The 20,107-nt window shown below is 30.3% G+C and overlaps 1 protein-coding gene across 3 annotated transcripts in view; it reads right to left on the bottom strand.

The window, feature by feature from the left end:
• Window positions 1-9,721: 9,721 nt before the first annotated feature.
• Window positions 9,722-20,107, bottom strand: part of LOC111029625 (MAGUK p55 subfamily member 5) — a 60,815-nt gene continuing 50,429 nt past the window's right edge. For all 3 annotated transcript variants that reach the window (XM_022308707.1, XM_022308708.1, XM_022308709.1), the window contains 9 exons: window positions 15,643-15,886; window positions 13,886-14,112; window positions 13,543-13,791; window positions 13,214-13,468; window positions 12,434-12,794; window positions 12,203-12,367; window positions 11,912-12,043; window positions 11,649-11,830; window positions 9,722-10,848 (listed from right to left, as the gene is read on the bottom strand). In XM_022308707.1, coding sequence (XP_022164399.1) covers window positions 10,663-10,848; window positions 11,649-11,830; window positions 11,912-12,043; window positions 12,203-12,367; window positions 12,434-12,794; window positions 13,214-13,468; window positions 13,543-13,791; window positions 13,886-14,112; window positions 15,643-15,886 — 2,001 coding nt within the window. In that variant the 3' untranslated portion in view covers window positions 9,722-10,662. The remainder of the gene's footprint in view (window positions 10,849-11,648; window positions 11,831-11,911; window positions 12,044-12,202; window positions 12,368-12,433; window positions 12,795-13,213; window positions 13,469-13,542; window positions 13,792-13,885; window positions 14,113-15,642; window positions 15,887-20,107) is intronic.

Raw genomic sequence — 20,107 nt, 5'->3', positions numbered from 1 at the left:
TCTAATATTACAAATCAAGAAACTTGTGGCTCCAAATCCTTATACCCCAGCTCTTCTACAAAGCGAGAACAGACATATGGTACCTTATAAAAGTTGAAAACACATACAACACTCACGTACACTTAATGAAACAGGAACCGAGATCCAACAACCACAATTGAATTCATCAATGCATTTCTTCAGAAAACTAATTTTTACAACCAAATTGAAATATTTCACAAATGTTCTATTATTATTAGAATTCTTATTACCTAATTACCTTTACATGATTATGATGATAAATATATCATATTATAATTAATAAGATATAAACATTTAAATTTTCAATCCTTAGCTATAAAAATTGAAAATTTTATACATTTTAACTACAAAATCATTTTCAATTTTCATTTGATAAATATTGTCAAAATTTGAACTTTAAATGCTTATAAAAAGAAAATCGTGACTATGTATTTTTAATATTTTTCAACTGCTACTGTAACAATTTATCAAGAGTCTTGTATTAAATGTTCAAGCTTTTTGATTCAACGAATATACTTTTATAGATATTTACAGAAAAATAAGTTTAAAAAATTGAAATCTGAAAATGAAACTATCAGTAAACAGCTCAAAAAGAGTCCAAATATTTTGAAAAATTTTCAATTATAGCCAATGGTAAAACTAACATTTTATGTAAATTTCAAGTATCTACGGTTATTTGTTTTTTAAATACAACAAATTAAGAAAATCGTTCCATGGGAAATCAAGTGAATATACAATGTTGTAAAATGTTGGACTTGAAACGTTCATAAAAATTGTACTTGACTTTCCGGTAGCCTTTTTTTTATAATAAAGATGAACACACTTTTGAGAAATCTTAGATGAATTTTTTGATGAAAGAAAATGTTTATGAATTTCTAACTCAAAATAATTTGTAAATTTTAGTGATTTTTACGTATTTTATTAAAATTCGAAATTCAAACTCTCATAAAAAATATTATTTTTCCACTAACAACAACTTACGAGAAACCTTGTATTACATTTTTAAGTTTTTTGGCTGAGCAAAAATGTTCTTATTGATATTAATTTTAAAAAAAACCCCAATAATAATCGAAAATTGTATATGCCTACAAATAGCTCAACATGAGTCAAAATATTTTGAAAATTCTATGGTGTATACAAAATGCTAATATATTATATACATTCAGTGAAAGTTTCATGTATCTACGGTTATTTGTTTTAGAGTTCCACCAAAATAAAAATAAAATTCGGCTACATATTCCCGTTTTTTTTAAAAATTTTGGTTTGTTTTTCCAGGCACCGGAAAATTACCAGGAATTTTAAATTTTGACCTTCCAAATGCACCAATTAGATTCACTTTCCCATCGGAAATCATACTGAAGTTGAAAATCGAAACATTATTTCGACTACATATCGTGACACAGCCACAGGCACAAATAAAAAAAACACACATCATTGTAAAATTAATACAATCATCGCTTCGTTCAGAATCTAAAAATATTTTTTAAAGTTCAATATGTTGTTAATCCGAATGCTGAGGAACTTTTCAGTTGATGTAAGGAATAATTATAATATTATAATTCAAATTAATTTTTACCTAAAAAAGTAAGTAGTCACCAATTTCAAACTGTTAGAGCCACGAGAAAATTCGGTTTCACATAACAATTTATAATTACACAATATTTGAGAAATTAAGAACATCAAATGTAATTTAACAACAAAAATCGTTGGAAGAATGTCTTGCACTGTAGATTATTAGAAGGTTGTTTGATGGTTAATTTTAATATGTAAATTTCATTATATTTCTACGGTATAATGATTTTATTTATAATTACCTAATGATAAAAAATCTAATGCTGCAGTAATTACCTCCAGTTAATTATGTCCTTGAATTATATACTTACTTAATCAGTGAATCTGCGGATTTATTATAATGATTCTTGGATCTGCAAGTATGAACAAAAAAAATCGTAAACAGATCATTTTATTATTTTCAAGTTTTCATATACAGTCGTGAACAAAAACATTATTATTTGTTAGAATCCTCGAATTAAATACCTACATGGCTACTTAATTATATATTGTATATAGGGTAAAGAATAATAACATAAAAGCATAGATAAACTAAACATGTTATTTTAAAATTTACTTTGTGGAAATAGTCAATAGATTTCTCTGGACACAGTTGCAGATAAAGCTTCGATGAAGTATCTATCGTTTCGATCAAGAATTCTAAAAAAAATGTTTGTATCAAAATCTGACAATACATATAAATTAAAATAAATATCAATAAAGAATGTTAAAAAGAAAAAGCAACTATAGAAAAATAATTTTTTTGGGACGAGAAACAGTGAAGTATAAAAATAAAATTGTAAGACGAATGGAATTACACATTTTTATTTTTTACACTGCGTATAACAAAAAATGAACAGTGAAATAACGATATATTTTATACATAAATATGACTGTACATTATGAATTTAAATAATTATTTTAAAAGAAATCACATTTTTAACCACGACTGCCAACACAGGTAGTCCTAAACCCGAATGGATGATAGTAATTTATTTTTCACAATTAACAGTGAAAATTGTAATTTTCATTTAATTTGAACTTCTTACACCCCCGCATACGAATTCTAATGATTCGAATATATTTTGTTTGAATATAAGTTATAACTAGTTTTTACATGTTTATGTGTAATAATAATTGCAGATGATTATATTACTATTTACTAGTCATATAGTAAGAGTATGCTTGTAATCGTGTCCAATTTAATTGTTTCTACCTATACTCATGTGTTACGCGATACCAAATCCAGCCATCCAGGCTTATGTCCGATGCCATTCTACGGCCTACGGTTACAATCATACCATAGGACACTTTGTGAATTATTGTTTATTATATTGTGCTCGTGTTTCTTGCTCAGCTCCTTAGCTCTTTGGCTGCCATTTCACTTAGCCTTTCCACAGTGCCATATAAATAAAATATAATTAAGGTTTAAGAACACACTCGATTTATAGAAGATTAAACTATTTGTTTACTTTTGAATCTGAGGACCATTTTACCTGCGACTGTAACTGACAAACTGAGTGAACACTGGAAATAATTATTAACTTAAATAATAATATACTGTTACAATAATAATAATAATAATAATACCGTACAATACTTAGGTACCTACTTTGTTTGGTTTTCAAATATTTTCTAATTTACTCATCACGCACAGTTTGTTATTTTATTTATTTCGTGGGATTTTTGCCAGTAATAATTTGTCGTTTGGCTTAAAATGTACAAATAGATATCGTATCGTAAAATGACAATTATGTACTATATGTACGCAAGAGTCACATATAGATATCGGTATAAGTTTTACCTTTAAAGTATAGGTAATTTAATCGGTATAACACGGCTAGACATAGGTATAGGTATTTCATGGCTTTTAAAACGTTTGGATACACCACTCAAGCATTTACATATAGGTACAAGAATATTTTATTATTTATTTATTTAAAAACCTATTTCTGGCAAGAACTTTATGAACACAGAGCCGTGCGTTGTGGAATTTTGCATCTGGTTTCACTGGTACCACAGGGGGGAGGGACATAGGCGGAAATCCATTACAATTTTAGGGGAGGCTAACATATTTAATATCAATGTGAGCGGGATAGGACTTTGATCACACACAACTAAAAATATGTATGTTTATTTTGTGAGTGCTACGCCCCCTCCTAAGATTTCATGTACATAATTTATAAGTTAAAACCAAAATAATGAAATGATAAAAAGGGGAAAAGGGGAACTAAGTAGGTAACCACTCTGTTATGCAGGTGTTGAGTGTACCTCATCATTGAGAAGTAAGTCATTTTTGTAGTGTACTAGTATTAAAGTAGTATTACATGCGTTAAATTTGAACTCAATAATAAATCGAGTCATACGAAAAACGATTCACAGCGAAGACATAAAACATATATTAATATACGTTGAACGTTTCAAGTAGGAGGTACATACAGATATTTTTTTTAAATTTCAACAAAATATCTAAATAAGTCATTATTCTTAGTTCAAATATTATCTAACTTTGTCGAAATTTTAACTTGAAATGTCTATAGCAAAATTTTTATATTAATTAAATTTTTTGGTTATAGTATAAACTATTTACGAAGAACCTTGTATTTCATTTTCAAGGTTTTTGACCGGGCGAACAAATTTTTATCGACATATATTCTATAGAAAAAAATCTATTATATCTAAACATATTAGCTCAAAAAGAGTCCCAATATTTTGAAAATTTTATGATGTATAGAAAATGCTAAATACAAAGATATGGCAATATCAAGTACCTACTATTATTTGCTTTAGAAATACAAAAAAATAAGTAAATCGTTTGATAAGAAATTGTTATTTTACTTGAAAATCGTCAAAATTTAAATCCTAGGTACTCATAAAAAATATTTATGGAATAACGATTAACCTTTTTTTTTAATTTCAACAACATACGAGGAACCTTGCATTAAAATTTCAAGGTGTTTGACCATAAAAACAATTTTTACCGACGTTTCTGGAAAAAAAATTGATAATGTCATGTCTATACATATCTCTACAAAATTCAAAATTATTTTGAATATATTTCTATGTACGAATAACTGAAGATACTTGAAATTCACACTATATATTCATTTTACAAATTCATATACTTGATACAATTTTCAAAATATTTTGACTCGTTTAGAGCTGTTTTCGAACATTTTCAATTTTCAATGTTTTTAGGTTTATTTTTATGTAAATACCAATAAAATTGTATTTGTTGTATCAAAAAGCGTGAAAATTTAATTCAAGGCTATATATTGTTACAATATCAGTTGAAAAATATTAAAAATACATAGACACGATTTTTTTTATAAATATTTAAAGTTCAAATTTTAACAACTTTTATATAATTCGAAATTTACAAATAATTTTATAGTTGAACGTTTTTAAAATTTTCAACTTTTATAGCTAAGGGTTTGGTCATTTAAAGCTATATGTATTACCATTGTCCGTTGATAATATTACTTTTACATTTGGATTAAACAAAATTGCACTTCAGGCAGTGCTCGAAATCGAAAATTTTCCAAACCAGAAGGCATTTTTTTTCAAGTGTTCAAATTTAAAGTGTCTTGTTTTACCATTTTTTTAATGATTTAGGTATACTATTCTTTTATGACTCTTGGTGCTTTTTAGTTTTTAGTCCTCTTAACATTTTTAAGGAATTTGAAACTTATATTTTATCTACGCTTGTGTTTGTGAGTGTATTTTTAAAAAAAATATATACAGCTTTAAAGATCTGTAATAAATGAACTGTCAAAAAGAGTCGTTAAGACCTGAAACACTTCATTGGAGTTCTAGCCGATTTGATTCTAACAAACCCCTAAACAATAAAATACGTTTTCCAGTTAAGGAGATTGGCGTTGCTAAAAAAATTTAACTAAAACTAACTAATTTCAATGGTTAAAGAGTTAATTTACTTTTTTTAACTTCAGATTTTGTATCTACTGGACTAGTCATTTTTAATGGTCAACTCAATTCTAGTTCTCACAGTTTAAAAGAAAAGTTAAGAATAGGGTTTTCAGGGCTGAACGTTTTTCGGGATTAAAATCTTAAACAGCGGAACAGGAAGCATGATATCTCTTAATTATGCACCCATTCATTATTACTAAACTACATTTTCCATTATTTTCCTATTTACCACAAACTCTCAAAGCTTTCAAAATTTAAATCTTTTATTTTCAATGGTTCTTACTTGATCAAAAATAAAGAAAGTAAACAAATACAAATCATGATAAAATCGTTTCACTCAGAATCTTAAATCAAAAAATTAAATGAAAACTAATTAAAACCTCAAATAATGAATTCACCATTAGGATCAAGAAACAAATTTTCTTGTTTACCACCATCATTGGTCAGTTGATGACTCCAACATCAGTGTCGTTAGGTAGGTTTTTATATCAATCGATAATATAGTTGTAGATAATTTTATTAGCATTCGATTGGTGTACATACCTACTAGCTACGACTTGTTATGTTAATTGGCCTAAAAAAGGATAGTAATAATTTGTGTATCTATTATAATATGTGTCATTATGTAAAAGTAAATATATGATATATAATTTGAACCATGGACGAATTTTATTCGATTTGGTGAGCGAAGCAAAGAAGGCAATGTGGATAGCTATTACTTGTCGTATACCTACTCGTATACGGTTAATGTCCGTTCACTGTATTTAATCTTTCACTAAATACCCTGGTGTAAATATTATTAAATATGATAACGTCACTGTATCTACTTACAGGCGTATCATTGGCATTCTGACAGTATGTATATTATTATATTACCCGTGGGAATTCGTTTATGACAGTTTTAAATTGTTTTTAATATTTGTTTTACAATAATATAAATAATAAATAATAATATGTCATCCTTAAAATCGATAGGGCTTTGGATTTAAATGAAAATTAAATTTTTTCTGTTTGTACTGAAACTGCACTGCATTCCAAAGTCAATCAAAAAATTTAAAAATTAAAATTAAAGTTTTCAGGCTTTGGTGTAGTATTGGAATACTTTTAGAATATATAATTGCCCAGAAGTATTTAATACAGTAGGTATTCTGAATACTTGTATTCATAGGTACAGCATACAAATTAAATTATAGTTACATTGTAAATCATAAATTATTAATTATAGAACTATACAAATACAATATAGTTTTAACATTGACAACAATTTCAAATTTTCCCAAAGACGATGGGTAAGTATCATTTTTTTTTTTATATATATCTTAAACAGAACTATTTTTAAAGTATTTGGATTACTTTATCGGAATACTATTTTTTTCATAAGTTCTATCGAGCACCTATTTATTCCAATAACTTTAGAAAGTATTATGCCTAAGTTAACCCACAGAGTGAATGTGTTTGATTATAAAATTACAAAATTTCGTAAAAAATGACAAAAGTGTATTGGCCAAATAGGTACCTTTATGCATTTTAGCAAGTAAGAATATTGAGTTAAAATGTTCAAAAGATTCATTAAATATGTGCTTTGAATCCTCTAATAAGTAAAACCACTATAATTTATCACTTTTTAAACAATACCACATACTATTTAGTATTTATACTTTTAATATTTCCTTAAGAATATTAAGACGTTTGAAAAAAAAGGTAGGGAAGTAGATATATCATACAATAAAACGACTCGTTTAGGCACTTAATTCAATTCTATCGACTTATCCTCACGGAATCAATATTTTATTATTTTTATTTTACTAAAACATTATTGAACCAATAAATAGATAAACGCAATTATTAGAAAATTTGGACACCTTCTTCTTAGAATAATAATAATCTGTATTATATACATAGGGCTCGGATTTTAATGTACTTAAAATGTACTAAATATGCATTTTCTTATGCGCTTAAAAAAGTACCAATATACTTTGAAAATATGCACTTTTTTTATTCATATTTTTATAAATTTAAATATTTTTAAATCTTATAATTTTTACTAAATTTTTGTTTATAAAAATGGGAAATTGTCATCATAGATCATTAAGTATGTTCTTAAAACTACAAAATCGCTAAGTCTGCAAAAATATGCACTATAAACTTTTAGTATTTTTCTCGTAGTGTCATGATAATAATTTCGAACTTACTTTACAATAATATATTTAATAGCCCAAAAACCACATGCAGATGCAACAACTTCCGAGCTCTACTTATCACTAACGTTTATATATTCAACTAGGTGTTTACTTCATGTCTGTAAAAAAAGCGAAAATATGAAAATTGGTAAATAAATAAATGAGCAATACTATTATGTAAAAAAAAAAAATATATAACAGTAAAAATCGGTTCCTAGATATTATTATGCCTATAGCCATTAATGTACCTAAGTATTCAATATTTAGATGAAATAATAAAATGAAGGTAAGTACCTACTAATAGTGGTGCGTCATGACATATTCTTTAGTCTGAACTCTGAAACAACCGTGTGATATTTTATTGAAAAATATAATGAAGTGAACCGCTGACAACATTTATCACGCATATTAACAACATTATATTACGCATATTAACAACGACATATATGGACAGGTACTATAATAACTATTAACAAAATAGATTACATATGATTAGCTACAATATTGTAATAATAAATTGTGATATTATATAGTATTTTATAATATTATTAATATTACACTGCATTATTTATCAACCATGACCCACAAATGCAATACTTAAGTTGATATTTTTTTTATTATTACTAACCACCATCGTACGATACCACACGATAGTAATAATACTAATTATATAGAATAAAATCTCAGTGAATAATATTAATAATTATTGTATAAAAAAATTGCTTAAAAATAAATATTATATGGGGTATTAAAATTATGATATGTTTTTGTTTTACATATTATACATAATATATGGTTTTATGATATTCAGTATAAATGAAACGTTTGGTTCATTTTGAAAGGTCATGGTTCTTCACTAGCTGCAGTTGTTTTGCTTAAATAATAGAATCATCATACCATAATTAAACAATTTAATACAATTTTATTTTGTATTTATAAGAACTAATAATATCAAATTTAGCAGTTACTAGAGGACATTAAGGGACTTATCATCCCCTCACGACACCTTAGATCAATTTCTTCCCGTATTACTACTTCGATTAATGATTAAAATCATTATTATTATAATATTATCGAATATACGAATATTTTGACAGTATTAATTAAGTGTAAGTATAAAATATGTAGGTGCCTATATATTAGCGACATCAGTGTATAGGTAACCCAAGAATTATGAATTAGCTGGCGGATAAATTAACATTGTTTTATAAGACTTGGGTAGCGGCAACCGTAGTATTTTGTATAAAACAGAAACACATTATCTGCAGTGGCGTGCTCAGCTTTTAGGGTTAGCTTTTTTAGCTTCTAAGGCCAGAGGGGGAATATGAATTTTTGACTATTCTCAGACCACGTTATATATGTATAGCGTAAATTTATGACAATATATAAAATAATATCGTTACATATGACACCCTCACCCCTCTTCCCGTGAATACACCGCTGCTTTTAACGTTATGCAATGTCAATATTATTTGCAATAGTCGGTTGTTGGGGATTGTCTGCAATGTCGCAGTACGCGTGATGATCCCGTTTGAATTTTTTATGAAGGAACTACACATTAAACAAGGATATAATATCATCAAAATCTACTGTTAGGAGAAAGTCGTTACGAAGAGGAATGTAATAGGTATGCAAGTCTTCTGAGTAAAAGATTTCATCTAATATTGAGCTGAATTTATTAATAGATTCTAAAATAATAATGATAATAATAATCGTGTACACAAATAATAAATAATTTACATTCATTTATATATATAGGTATATATAATGTTTATAGGTACATACCTATATGTATTTAGATCAATATTAAAAAAAAAAACAACAAAATAATAATAAATAAAATAATGCACTGGCGAGTAAGATTTTGTACAAATAAAAAAATAATAATAATAATACAATATATAGGTATTATATTTAGTTTTACTTTTGTGCACACAGAAATTACTGAACCGCGGGCGACACAGTAAAAAATTGTAATGTTTTAAAATAATAATTTTAATAAAAAAAACCATTTGCTCGGTTAAAAAAAGTAAAGTATAATACCCGCCTGAGTAGTCGTCTATAATAGGCACGCGTAAGGCGTGCGAATTCAGGATTTAAAAATGGTTGTTTAATATCCTATAACATACCCGTTGTCATCTACTCATTCACTAATCGGCTGTATATTACACCATACAATAATTTATTCAATAAATAAAATATTTTTAACAATTATTTCATTTTATTTCATACACACCGTGTGAGTGATGATGGGTAATAGCGGTTCGTCGGTAGTCATTATTGTAATGCAATATTAAAATGATTACAATAATAATTAATAACAATATTATTATTATGATTTGTGTACACCTCGTGTACACAGAAAAACAATAAAACAATAATATAATAATAATTCTAAACATTCACAATCACAAAATTAATTGAACAAGTATTGACAATACATTATTGGATACTTACATATTATTATTATTATATTAGGGATTCGTACAAGAGTGGGGCTCAGTCGTTTTATAAAAATTTACGAGAAGTTTCCGAATATTTTGTATGTTGTATAATAATACTATATATAGTCATCAACGCTCTTCGAAGGGGAATCAACAGAAAACATTCGAGGGTTATAATAATATTATAAGTAATTATACATACTAAAATGGCAAAGTTGATGGCTTTTCATTGGTCATCATTTACATACAACACTGTACCTACTAAACTATAATTAAGGTAGCATATCACATTACTTTTTTTTTCCATTATTCAATCTGTACAAACATAACACATAATAATATTATGTTAACTTATAAACGTTCAGTTTTGTGTATGCTTACACCGAATGCCTGACGCAGCCATTCGACTTGTTCGGCAAGCACCGTTTTTTTTCTGTTCATCAGTCATCATGAACTTTTTACAATATAACAATGATAATAGTTATAATAATAATAATAATAATAATAATAATAATACTAATAATATCCATCGTCTACCGCTATGATGCGGTTTTTACCCAAGTAGCTGGTACCCATTGCGGTTCTCTTTCTAGACTATTTATTTCATTTAATAACTGGTGATACGCCCTCTCGGTGTCGTTATTGATGATGATCATGTCGAAGTAATGGCCGAACTTGTCTTCCATTTCTCTCGCCTTCTCTATGATTTCTTTTAGCTCTTCCTCCTGCAAAGAATATTGTGTATAAAGTCATGCGACCAATAGAGATTTAATACAGTATAATTTATCAAGTAAATCTAACGTCCCGATTTGGGTGGGACAGTCGCCCTTTTGCGCTATGTGCTCTGCATCCTGCTAACCCCAAAGAACGCAAAAATGTCCCGCTTTGAAAAATGACGGTCTATGGCCATTGCACTCTATCAAAAAAGACTTGGACTGTAAGTCCCCGTGGTTAAAAATGATTTATTATATAATAATAATTAAAGACGTTATTGCGGCCGCCAAACACTCGTGTATAATATTTATTATAATATGGTATATAAATAAAATGTAGGTATAGGTAGAATCGCTGAGAATTTAGTTGCTAAAAATCGTTGTGGGTGGAAGTTTTTTTACACTTCTTGATAATGATCTCTCGCATGAAACTGTCAGTATAATTGTAGAGTATAGGTACAAGGTACATTTTATGTCTGTCAGGCTACCAGATATTTTATAACAGATTTGCTCGTCCTAAAAATATAGAAAACCGGCCCACCAAGCTCACCAAACTGCTCAATACTAGTTCTATTTTAACTTTCTAGAATAAACACACATTAAACATATAGAATATTATTTCAATAAGGTTGAATAATTTATTTTATTTTATTCTACTGTATTTTAGTACATTATTTTTACTGTAAATAATAGTTGTCATTTAACCAGAAAAATAATATGAAAAAAAAATATGAGTTTTTCCTATTACAATTTACAGGCACCCCGACACCTAGAAATGTTGTTAATTTTAAGTTTATCACAGCAATGCATACTTTATAAGGTTCACCGTTCTTTAGTCTCTTTTGACGTAGTTTTTCTAAGGACGGTGGAGCTACAAACACTACGAAGGGCTTCAAATCGGAACTCCGGAGAATTTTCAACGACTGCGGGTGTAGGTTTAACACGCATATCTTACTGTAGTTAACCACAGATCGGATGGCGTCCAGGGATGTGCCTGAAAATTTATGATTTTTATTTATTAGTACCTCTATATTATGCATCTTATAAAAATGAATGTTTTTTTATAATATATTACCATAATAAGCCTTCTCGTATTCGCCGTGTTCAACAAACTTCCTCGACAGAATGTCGGACTCAAACTGAACCCTGGTGATAAAGTGATAATCTTGACCATCTATTTCGCCGTCTTTTTTCGCTCGGCTAGTATCTAAAAAAAAAAAACGATGAGTATGGCAAATTAATAATACATTTTTTTTTTTTTAAGGAAAAAGCTTACATAAAACTTATGAAAAATTAATCAGACTAATGTGTAGTATATTTTTATAATATTTAACAATGATGAGTATGATTATACATTAACACTTACGAGGAATAGCAGCTGCGAACCTATCTCGGTCTTCCATTAATCTTTGTCTGAGCTCGTGTCGGCCAATGTTAGGTGGGCCAATCAACACAATTGGCCTTTTATGGTTTGCGCGTGGATAATACAAGGCTACTTCTTCATAAGTCAGTATCTCTTCGGCTTCATATTCTATAAAAGATAATAATATTATGATGCGTTGAGAACATTTATTTTAATAAGCTAAAAAAAACTTACCATCAGAATTGGAAGAATAAATAGGGTAACCTCCGTCTTGATACAGTGACTTTTTTTTCCTTTTTTTCAGGTTCTTTTTGCCACAGAGAAGCGTATTTTGTTTTTTGGGTTTATCTTTGCCAGGCTTGTCGCCGGTTATGGTTTGTTTTAATGCTTCACGCTGATGTTGAAAAGATTTGCTTGGTATAAGACCAGCCAGTGTTTGATCTTCTTCGCCTTCTCTGAACGCCTGCCACCAGTTGGCGTCTTCCTGAGATATAACATGTAAGATCTCACCCTTTTGGAAACTAATACCTAGCTCTCTGCATGGAATGTAACCATCATCTTCGGGATCATAATCAAAGTGAGCTTTCATATGCATCTACAATGGAACATAGGTGGTAAATAATATACATAATAGCATGAAAACAATATTCATATTGACTCATAGTAAGTTCCTATAATATTTTTTTTTAATGTATTCTATAATATATAATAATTTTACTATATCAATGAAGGACTAATATTTCATATTATTCTAAAATACAATTATTTCTAACTTTCACATTCTATTTAAAAGTAAAGGCAAAATATTTTTAATTTAATATACGATTATGATATACATTTTTAATAGGTTTGTAATAAAATTAGTTAAAATATGTTTTGTATATATTGGTATTTATAAGATTAAAATAATTCGGAATTTAAGATGTAGAATTTAAATTTAAAAAGACTACCCAGTTCAAGTGCCAATGAAATACCAAGCAAAATATTTAATTATGTTTTTTTTTAAAAACTCACAATGAAATTTTCTCTATTTCCGTTTGTGTTCTGGTATGTAACCCGATTAGCACTCGGTACAATCATGAACGTTAGAGGTCCAGTCATCACGGACAGGATATCACAGACATCATTTATGGACTTGCCTCGCATTTCTACACCGTTTACCTCCAACACTTCATCGCCCTCATGGAGAAGTCCACTTTTTTCGGCAGCACCACCTCTGACTATTCGACCGATGATCACCGCATCACCGTCGTTTCGAACAGTTGCACCCTGAACACATAGGACGCGAGTTTTATACGTTTTTGTTTGAATGATGTATGAAAAAAAATGATAAAATAACTCACCAATGGTTCGTTGGTTTTTTCGATATTGATAATTGTTATGTTGGGAGGATGTTGGTCCGTGTTGTACATCGATGAATCGTTCGCGGGCAACGTGACTGTTACCTCAGTAGTAGCTTCGTCGTCTTGCGGCAACACGTCCTGAGCTATAGTGTCGTGGGCCCAGAGCACGCCTTCGATTTCGTACTGGGATAATAGTTTAGCGAGTTCCGATGCTTCGGGCAAGTCACTGTTCTGAATGCTCTCGAGACACTGTTTTACCAAAACAAAAAAAATTAAAAACGTCACTCTAGGTGGAAACACGAAATCGAAAAATAACAATAATAACATAACAGTATGAACTTACGTCTCGGACCAAATTTTGCGCTTCCGGAGTCACCGGCCTCTTGGTCGTGGTGGGAGGCCACAATTGCTGCACCTTGTTGTGCACGGACAGCACACGGACGAATTCCGGGTTCAGCAACAGGCATTGGATCACGGCCACGTCTGGATCCGACTTGTTATTGATATAGATACCATTCTTTTTCAGCTGCAAGTGTATCCTCTGGAGCGCGGCTATCAGTTCACCGTACCCTGTAAAATAACGACGACGACGATGATAAAAAACGTCTAACGACCTGCACGCAGTGTGCGGCAACGCGACTGACGAAATGTTTAAATATACTATAGTATTATAACAATATTATTATGTACGTACGTCATACACACGTAGGTATATGTGTACAATACTACAATATACGCCAAGCCGTCGCACACACGCTATAAAATAATAATAATAATATTGTCGTCACGAGTGTTGGTGACAGGTTGTTATGCACAGGGCGTGCTCGTGGTGGCCGACTGCAAGTACCTATGTAGTGGAATACTATAGAACAACGTGACCTGAATGCCTGACGACATCATAACATCACATATAGCATTCCATTACGGTGTTTCCGACCGGAACACAATGAGGATACCCCTCGTAGTTTTCTCCCTCCCTCTACTGCATAGAAACCTAACTCTTTTTTCCCAATTCTATACGACGTACGGTAATCGCGTCTTGTGCTAAAAGGGAGACTATAAGTCCGATCAGTGACACATCTTGAGAAAATTTAAAAAATAAAAAAACTGTGTGTGGGACAGGATTTTTATAAAACACCGGATTGTCGTATAGTATTTGGTACCAGAGCAAAAAGGGACGACAAAGGGGACACTTTCCCAGGATGGCTTAGTTTTTATAAAAATATGGGAGGTATCACTTCAATGCACGGGACAATTAAATGTTTAATGATTAATATATTTAATGTTAAATTTGTGTTTATTGCATTAACGTCGTAATTAGGTAGGTAATCATACATATTAAAATTGCTCTGTACTATATTGTTATCACTATTATAATAAATATTATCAGAGGCGTCGAACGGCGTTTGTTTCGCCTATGACAAATGCCATATATCGATAAATTAACAATCGGAGAACTCAGAACTATTTTTTTTAGAACTTGTTGTGGGTTGTTTTAAAAATAATTATGTCATAGGCGTTTCATAAAACATCGGTGCTTCTAAATATTACCTATAACATTTTAGTCGGTCTACGAATGGTAAATCATTTGTCTTTAAACCAATTCAAAAATAAATTAAACTATAATGTTTAATAAAGTAGGTACCTACTATAGTAGGTACCTACCTAGTGCACATATAATATGTAGGTATTATGTTATACTATTTTATCGAAAACTGGGCCAAAATCGCACTGATAAGTATAATTTATTACCAACTAAAGTGTAGACCTGTGTTTTTAATTTTTAAGCCGTATTATTCATTATATATTTTTATACTTAAAGTGTCTACCTATACAAGAGTCGTTAGTAGTATACTCTGCAATGTGGTGAGTGGGGGCGAACAAATGTATGCCCGTGGATGACGCCAATCTGGTATTCGCCGTGTCAATTCGTCTTATAATTATAGACACACTTGTTATTAATTAGAGTTGTTTCCAGCTTTGTCTACGTAATATTATATACTTAAGTCGAAAGACTTCGCAGGACCCGAGGTCCCTTTTGGACGACAAAACAACATGAACACGGACGAAAAATGAAAAAGTCAAAATCTTATCACTCACCTACAACCCTGTATATCGGCTCGTACGGATCTTGCGATTCTTCTTCGGCGTCATCCACCACACCGATGTTGGTGCGGTTGTTTTCTTCATCCTGTTCAGACGAAAACCCGTCGTTGACGATCCCCGTTTCTAGTGGTTCGTGTTCGAGTTCCCGAAGTTTTTTCGACCCTCTCATCGACCGATTGAGAAATTCGTTTTGTTGAGCGACCCTGTCCTCTTCTTCTTTTCGCTTCCGCAGCGCGTCCTATATGTAACAAAACAATCGTTGTTATTATTATTATTATTATTATATATTATCATCGAACACATAGTCCTATAATACACTATATTATTTAGGCACGTGACATATTATAATTATTGTTGTTCAATAGTAACTTAGATGTCTGTGTAAGATATTCAAAAAGAAACGCCCCGCGGTGTTGGGCGAGAATCGAGTACACGTATTATATAAGAATATATAGGTAGTACCTTCGATTCCGAAACCGCCGTCCGACGGTGGTGAAGTTCGATCACCGGGGTACGCGAAATCATCATCATAAAATCGACCGTCATTCGAATAATTACGAACGTATATTATAATACAGCATCACACAGATTCGATATGATGGCCACCCGCGTGTCACTCGGACGTGCGTACGAGGTAGTCTGACGTACGTTAAAAAGTTACGCATAATTCCCGACGTTATAATAATATTATTATTATTATTATTAGGTATTATTTTGTTATTATGTTTACGGTCCGGAGGACGACCGGATAAAGCTGCTGCAGCGTATACCTACGGGACATCCGATTGGGAGGAGTAATGCACGAGCGCCGCGGCGTATATAGCTGCAACAAGGATATTGCATTATTGATGGGCATATACCTAGGTATATGGTTTTTTTCGTTTGTTTTTGTTTCCTACGATTATTATCGGACGACCACAAAATATATTATTGCCGTCGGTATGTACGAAACAACGACAAAGTCATTATTAGGTACGCGATATTGCGGGCCGAAGTAGGTGTAGGTAGTAGGTACCTATATAGAAACTTTTGGTCGTATACTCGAAAAACTATCTATACCTATGTATACGAGAGAAAGAAATCCACACGAATTTTCTAAGAAAAACGAAAATGCGTTTTTTCTTTTTTATCATATTATTGCATTCAGTCGTTCATAGTGCGTCGTTATGAGAATATGAAAATAATAATACACAGTGACTGTAACGATTCGTAAGCGTATTTTATGTGCTTGCATCGCGTTGCACGTATTTTTCATAAAAATATTATATACCTTGCACGGAGAGACACACTCATCGTGTTTGTTCTCGGCTTAGAGGTTTATTGATAAATATTATCGTAGTGTGTATATTACATTATTATTATTCATGTTTCGTATATGCTACAGGTCTCACTCCCGGCTTTGTGATATACAACGATAATATATCCGAGATAAGATGAGGCTTATTTTATTTTTATTTTTAATTTATATTATTATTATTATGAGTTACGAGTTTATGACATAAAATCGACACCTGCGAGCACCGTATACTTATCTAAAATATTATTATACATTTCTGCGGTTCTTAATATTATGTTTGAATCGCTCAAGTTGGAGAGTACGATCGCAAAATTTGATTATTTGAATAAAGCTGCAAATAACTATTTAACGCTATTATTATTATTATTATTGCACAATGTATACATTTTCTAGGTTCGTTACCTCACAAAACACGTCACTGCTGCTGCAGATAAGATTAGAATTAATGAAGTATTCTCTTGTTCTGTCGACATTATTATAAGCACGAAACAATATGATTCAATCAGGTCGACTCCGAATTGAATAGAAATCATTGTTCTACCTCACACCTACATGGCAATATATGTATATGGAAAGATTCTCTATTTCTTAAGTAGGTATAAGCTTATATATTCTATTCTAGAATACGTTTCAGTATATACTGTAATAATATATTCTAAAAATTCGTCCGATCAACTCATACAATTCTTATCAAATGCACCGACATAAAAAATGGATTAAAAATTTTACAAATAGGATTTGTTATTTTTGTGGTACCTATATCTATGGGAAATTGTAAGTTTTTATACACGGACACAGCGGTGGTTAAACAATATACAAGTTCCTATACGGGTAAAATGTAAGTATTTCATGTTGGCTTCTACACAGTACACAGCGTTAAAATCGAAAATGTCAGCTCCTACACAAAACTAGACAGATTTTCCAGGTTGTAGAACAGCCAGGCAGGAAGAACCAGCTCGTGGTTCTTGGTGAGTTTAATATTTTTTGCAAATCTTTTTTATAACACTCTAAATAGTTCATTAGAGCTAGGTACCAGTTATGCAGAAAATTGTAAATGAAACTGTTATAACTAAATATTATAAACATGATCGAAAAATGTTGTTGTAGTCTTTCTTAAGCCCATAAAAACTTACACATTTTAACCGCACCAAAACTAGGAGGTACCTTAAGTTTTAGGTGCATCATGTGGGAAATAAATTTATTTAATTTTGTATAGAGACAACTATCATTTTAACAATGATACTAACAGTACTACGAAAATAAATTATATTTCGTACGTATTATAATAATTATTATATATTTATTGTTCTGTGCTCAAATTGAATCACACAGCACCTTCTATATAATTAAATTCGCTACGGTCAACATTGTGTTATAAATTGAATTTCATTGAAAAATGTAATTGTTTTCTATTCTTTCAGCAGCAATTTTTTTAAATCCTATGAAATAATTATATTTATAACAATTATTGAGGTAAACGAAGCAAACTCTTCATTTAAAATCAGGGATAAATTATTAAAAAATTATCTTACAACTATTATCTATAACAGCAGTAAACAATTTATATACTGACAGCCTGTGCACAAAATCAATTCGTCAGTTTACGTTTCATCTTTTAAAATTACACGATTCGTGAACGTCAAATTAATTTTACGTACCCATCGTGTTCATATAAGTATCTTACATTAACTGATTTAACAAAAATAATAATAATTAAGTAATGCGTTTTTAACTCGCAGAATATGTCTAATGTCTATAATAATATAGGTATAATAGGTAAGTATTGCTAACTGAAGAAGACAGATGCGACTATTACACTGTACAAATATACGATATATGAAAATTCGAGGCCACAAATTTAACCACAGGAATGTGATACCGTACATTTTTTTTTAAATATTAATTTGAAATCTAAAACATACCTAATATTAGTAATATTATAGAGAAAAAACCAAAGTAATAATTACCAATCCAATACGAGCCATCGCACAGTTAAAGGTAGGCGCACGCACTGCGGTGCACAATCGTTTGGACGTACGACAAAACCCGTAATGAGCGAAAGCCCATTAAAACACTAATTTTTTTTTTTATCTCTTTGACAACGCACGTAATCTCGAGTACTAACGAAATGAAATGTGTACACATAATAATGTAATAGTTTGAAAACTACACAGTGCGCGTAAAGCACATATACGGGCCAATGTTTTGTACACACGACTATAATACGTATACTTATACTACATCACACATGTCGTGTTTTTTGTTTTGTATATACTATAATATTTACTACTATAATATGACATGACGACTACTAATGCAGAGAGATGGTCAATATAAAACATTTAATATGTCTATGAGTTTCAAAAACACACCACCACTACTCCAATGGTAATCATAATAAAGTGGTTTGTATATCATATAAGCTGCGCGTTTATTAATCACTGCAGCACTGCACACTACTATTCGATTGTCGCTGCAAAAACCATATATATATTTATTGAAAATGTAATATTATTTCGCATTTTATTATTATTTTTTCGCCGCCCGGAGTTACGCAACGATGAAATAATATGCAAGCCACCTGTTATGTAACATACCATGATGATGGACACCTGTAAATGTATTCGAAATTCTCGTGTGAAAAAATATCGGTTTGCTTACCTACCTACATATTTTTATACAATACATATTATTATAATAACAGCACCTGCTCTTCAGACACAAAACCCTGCAGTATGTACTTAATAACATTTTTTTCATTTTATAACAGTAATAATGACGATCTACAGGGCGATTCATCGAGCGTGTTCATCCCCCATTTTATATCCTTGAATAATGCATTTGTTCCTTTTTTACTGCAAATTGTTACGCAGACGATTTTTTTGAAAACGTTATATACCTTAATGGTGGTTTTACATAAAATACAAAATAAAAGTAATTCTTATAGTCACTTATTGTGTTCTGAAAATGTTTACAAATAATGAAATATTTACAGGTCATAAATAAATAATAATTACTATACATTTCAAATCATCGTACTTTCCATATCTTCCAACCCTATTATTCTTACAGTAACATCTCTAAAATGACTAACTAAAATCTCAATTTAAAAACTTCAACATTTTCAAAAAAAAAACAATCTTTTTTGTTAATATAATGTAC

Source organism: Myzus persicae, unplaced genomic scaffold, assembly GCF_001856785.1.
Source record: "Myzus persicae strain clone G006 unplaced genomic scaffold, MPER_G0061.0, whole genome shotgun sequence".
In the NCBI taxonomy this organism is placed as follows: domain Eukaryota; kingdom Metazoa; phylum Arthropoda; class Insecta; order Hemiptera; family Aphididae; genus Myzus; species Myzus persicae.
This window is presented reverse-complemented; position numbering and strand designations above follow the sequence as displayed.